The 5,401-nt window shown below is 43.7% G+C and overlaps 1 protein-coding gene across 1 annotated transcript in view; it reads left to right on the plus strand.

Annotated features, from left to right (window-relative positions):
- Positions 1 to 3,448: 3,448 nt before the first annotated feature.
- LOC119361499 (acyl-CoA-binding domain-containing protein 4-like) overlaps positions 3,449 to 5,401 on the plus strand; it is a 31,132-nt gene continuing 29,179 nt past the window's right edge. The window contains exon 1 of the mRNA XM_037626676.1: positions 3,449 to 3,532. Coding sequence (XP_037482573.1) covers positions 3,449 to 3,532 — 84 coding nt within the window. The remainder of the gene's footprint in view (positions 3,533 to 5,401) is intronic.

Below are 5,401 nucleotides of genomic sequence, written 5' to 3' on the forward strand. Positions count from 1 at the left end.
AGATGGAACCGTCCGGGCAGAAATAGAGATCAGTCTGATTCGCAAAGTGGTGATGTCTATGTTTTCAACCATGGTGTGAACTTTCTTGGAGCCTCACAATACTTGGAGGCTGGTGATGAGTATGACAAGATGGTTTGGTTTGTGCTCAGCAATTGTGCCGAGGTTCTACCATATATCGAGTACGTTATATCTTGTGCACTCAATATATATATTTTTTTGCTTGGGTTGGCACCAGCCTAATGTTTCAATTCACATGTTTTGTTTGCATTGCAGGAAATGCAAGGAAGAGTTAAATCAGGAAGGAAGCAATATCCATGTCGATAAAAGGGTTGCCAAGGGGTTTGCTAAGTGGTTTAAGAATCATGTGAGATCTTTAGCCACATGTTTTATGTTTTCTCTGTTATTCACCAATTGTTAAATACCATTGTTTGCTAAATGGTTTATTTGTGCAGATTGGAAAGTTGCATGAGGAGAAGAAGGTCAGTGATGATCTATTTGCTTTGGCATGCTTACCGGATAAGCGAGTGAGAGTGTATTCAACATGCATTGCTGACGGTGTCTGGTACCACACCATTGACCACGAGGAAAAAAGGAAGACACAGAATAGTGGAATCGTCACTAAGGGGTCACATGATCGTGAGATCATTGACTTCTATGGTCAGTTGAGAAGCATCCTAGAGTTGCAGTACAACTGTAGTGGAGGCATCCATCTCTCGGTTGTCTTATTTCGCTGTGACTGGTTTGAGCTTGGTAGCAAGAAGAAGAGAGACTCTTTTGTCAAATATGATGGCACTTCAAAAGCATCAACACTACAAGGTGCTGGTATAAGAGTGATCCCTTTATTCTAACAACACAAGCAACATTGGTGTTTTATCTGCCAGACACTCTTTTGCACGGAAAATGGTGAGTTGTGCAAAACTTTGAGCACAGACACTTGTGGAGTGTGACTGAAACAGAAGTGGAAAAGGGCCTCGGTGATGGTGGACTAACATACGAAGATGATAACTCTACGGAAGTTCCCTTGCAAGCTGATGATGACTCTATGGAAGTTTCGGTGCAAAGCAGAGTGCGAAGGGACCGGGAACGTGTGATCATTGGTGCTGCAACAGTTGAAGGCATCAAGAAAAGAAGAAAGGTGGTAGCGGATGGACATGAGAGCGAGGATGAGGAAAACCGGACTGATCATACTATGCTGCAATATTGTAGTGATGATGAGGAAAACAAGAGTGGGCATAGAGTTCCTTGTTTTCGTATCGACGGCGATGAGTAGCGAATGGACATGAAGGTAAATTTGGTCTCCTTGGTGATCCTTCTAACTGTAGTTTTCCTTCTTGTCCATATGCATGGTGATCCTGATGTACTACAATTATCTCCAGGTAGCAAAATGCTTGAAGATCCTGATGGCTGTAGTGGTGTGATCCTGTGACAAAATGTTGGTTGTAGTATTTGATGCAAAATGCAAAACATTTGATTTCCTTGTGTAAGCATTTGATGTGATCCTGATGGTTGTAGTATTTTGTAAGCATTTTGGATGCAAAACACATTTTGGATGTGGTCCTGATGGTTGTGCATTTTGGATATCAATGAGACTTATGGTTGTAGCAGATGATCCTGTTTTTTGGTGAAGTGAAGATGCACATGATGTAGCAGATGCTGTTTTTGGTTGTGATGCAAAACATTGCAAAATGATCAGAGAGAAGATGTTGTTTTTGTGATCATTTAGTAGTTTTGAACTGAAGATGTTTAGTTCAAGTTTCAAAACTGAAGATGTTTAATTCATGTTTTTTTGAACTGAAGATGTTATGGTCAGAGCTATTTTGGACAGAAGATGTAACTAAATTTTTCATCATTTCACTATGAGCAAAAAAAATATGCGCAAGCGGGGACTCGAACCCACGACTGTGCTCTCGTTTCACTGTGTTTCTACCACTGGGCTAGGAAGAGGCTACTGATCATCTACTCTATGTTGTTCTGTTGCTATTGAATTATGTGGTTAATTAACTGAATTCTGTTGGTGTTGAATTCTATGGTGAACATGTTGTTTCTGTTGCCAGACTGCTGACAACAATTAACATGGCATTCATACGGCAATCATGTTGCTATTCCTGTGTAATTAACTGAATGTAACTAATGAGGAGTGCTGACAGGAATTCTATTGTTGTTGCTGTGTAATTAATTGAATGTAACTGATGAGGAGTGTTGCTTTTGTTACTAGTTGTGGTTATTCTTGTTGTCAAGTCTTGTGCTGCAGTGGGATTCATGCATATGCAGGTGTAGTGACCTGCATGAACATGGGCAGAGTAGTAGCAACAGTAGATGCCAACTTTTGATATGCATGCATGCATTCTTGCTTGTTTATATTCTTTTAAACTGAACATGCTCAAGTATGGAAACATTACATTCTTCTCCAGCTTAGTGGCCAAGAAACATTACATTTATGAGTGCACATGCTCAAGTCTGTCTGTCTGTTGATGTTTTTGCCATCAGAAATATTGATGGGTGCTATTGATGTTGATGTTCTTCTTCTACTCATTGCCCCTTTGCCAAGATAGAGTAGGAGCAAATTGAGGCCATTGCCATTTATAGTAGTATTCCAAATTGAGGCCCTAACAAACAAATGTAGTAATTATTCTACTATTTTGAAGTTCTTGTTTCCTATTTCTGTCCAGTCCTGTTGTTTAATTTACAATGCTTCTTTTCAGAGAAGTGAGATGGCTGGCTTGGAAGGTTTCGAGTTCTTCGAGATCGTAATTGAGAAATCTTGAAGTAGGCGGGTATGTTTATCATCACTCATTTCTTTATCATCACTCTGTTGTCTAGTGCTTGATTGCCACAATTAACCACTGCTTGACCCTCGCTGCAGAGGCTGCCTGACAAGTTTGCGAAGATGCTTGCCGGCCGTGAGCCCCACAAAGTGAAAGCTGCGGGAGGCCAACAGCGGGCTTCACAGGCTGTGGGACGTGTTGGTGGTGTTCGATGGTGAAGGCCACATGTACCTAGGGCCCGGCTAGGAGCATTTCGCCCGCGCCCATGAGCTACAGCTAGGGTACTTCCTTGTCTTCCGCTATGACGGCGACGCCATGTTCACCGTGAAGATGTTCGACAACACCATGTGCCGCATGTACTACCAGCACGACGACGATGCCAGTAAGCTCTCTGCCTCTCTTCTTCCTGACCTTTTGGCTTCCTCTGCCAGCACAATGAGAACACCATGTTCACACTTTGTTGCATTTGTCTAGGCAATGGGAGCGGCAGTGGGGATGATGAGGAGCAGAGCGGGGATGACAAGGAGCAGAGCAGGGATGACGAGGAGCAGAGTGGGCAAGAAGAGGAGCACATCGGGGATGACGAGGAGTAGAGCGGGGATGACGAGGATCAGAGCGGGGAGGTGCAACCTATTCTGGCTGACGACGACCTTGCTATGGTGGTGGCTGACGACGACCCTGCTATGGCGGTGGCTGACGACGACCTCGCGATTGTGGTGCCTGACGCTGACCTCGCGATGGTGGTGCCTAACGATGACCTCGCGATGGTAGTGGCGCCGACGATTCCACAACTGGGCGACATGACCATGCCAATTGTGGTAGAGGAGTACATCCGTGTTGGGATTCGCCACTCTGAGCGCATCAGGTTGATGAAGGAGAAGAAGGAGGAGTGAAGATGTTAAGAAAATGAAGTGGCAATGTTAAGCATGTTCGGTTTAAGCTTGTTAGTGTAATCTGAACATGTCAATGTTAAGTATGTCAGGTTTAATTTTGTGCATGCTCATGGATGCTGTATGACAGTGTCATCTAAACATGTCAATTTCTTAACAATGAATATTCAGTTTGGTAATTGATGGGAATTGAATTTTTTTATGCATGCTCATGGATGAAAGATAAAATTATGAGTTTTTGTGCATGCTCATGTATGAAACAATATAAGTTTCATTTTTTGAATGCTAACAACATGACTCAAACCCTAGCCACGGACGACCGACGTGACGAAATCCGCCGGTTTTTGAAAACACCGTAAAAAACTCAAAAACCATTTTTCATTTTTTGAATGCTAAAGACATGCATTTTTCGTGAAGCGGCTACAAGGAGGGTCACCCCAAACGGCGCCATTCCATGTCTATCTCAAAGTAGACCCTATTTTACGGACGGTCGCCAAAAAGCATGCATTTCCGACCCTCGTAGCTACTCCCAGCAATTCAGACCACCTTCGGCCGATTCAGCTGGAACCGGCTGGAATTTGAACTGCAGGTCCTCCATAGCTTGCCTGTTATTTTCACTAAAAATGCTTTTTAGCTTCACAGGTAGGCATTTCATCATAGAATCGACAACAGATTTGCATGACTCAAACCCTAGCCACGGACGGCCGCCGCAACGAAATCGGCCGGTTTTTGAAAACACCGTAAAAATTTCAAAAAATAACAAAAGAATGGGAGACCTCCGCGTCACATCATCAAATGTGGCCTACCAACTAGCAAAAATACTAAACTTGCAATACCGGCGTTTTCTTGAAAAAGTGTTCTAAAAAACGACCTACCATGAACGAAGATCCATGGCTTTCAAGCCAAACTAGCAATGATATGGCTGCATCCATTGAATAGTTTCTGATAATATGCCCAAATTTGGCGCATGCCTCCGTCTTGTGATGGCAAACAATGTTGCCAAAGCGAGGTTCCAACTTGTTTAACAAGAAAAACCGTTTTTCATTTTTTGAATGCTAAAGACATGCGTTTTTCGTGAAGCGACTACAAGGAGGGTCACCTCAAACGGCGCCACTCCATTTCTATCTCAAAGTAGACCCTATTTTACGGACAGTCGCCAAAAACCATGCATTTCTGACCCTTGTAGCTACTCCCGGCAATTAAGACCACCTTCGGCCGATTCAGCTGGAACCGGCTAGAATTTGAACTGCGGGTCCTCCATAGCTTGACCGTTGTTTTCACTAAAAATGCTTTTTAGCTTCACAGGTAGGCATTTCATCACAAAATCGACAACAGATTTGCACGGCTCAAACCCTAGCCACGGACGGCCACCGTGACGAAATCGGCCGGTTTTTGAAAACACCGTAAAAAATTCAAAAAAATGGGAGACCTCTGTGTCACATCATCAAATGTGGCATACCAACTAGCAAAAATACTAAACTTGCAATACCGGTGTTTTCTTGAGCTACTCGGTATGATTTCTACAAAGTTTACAAAAAAACCCTATTTTTTTCTACCCCCAAACCCAAAAGAATTTCCCTCCCACACCAAAATTTTCCCTCCACCAAAATTTCCCTCTCCCAAAATTTCCCTCCACTCCCTCCACCCCCTCTCCCACTACCAGGCGGGACCCACCACTCCCTCTCCCACTAACACGCGGGACCCACCACTCCCTCTCCCACTAACACGCGGGATCCCCCCTCCCCT

The sequence above is a fragment of the Triticum dicoccoides genome, chromosome 2B, assembly GCF_002162155.2.
Source record: "Triticum dicoccoides isolate Atlit2015 ecotype Zavitan chromosome 2B, WEW_v2.0, whole genome shotgun sequence".
Lineage (NCBI taxonomy): Eukaryota > Viridiplantae > Streptophyta > Magnoliopsida > Poales > Poaceae > Triticum > Triticum dicoccoides.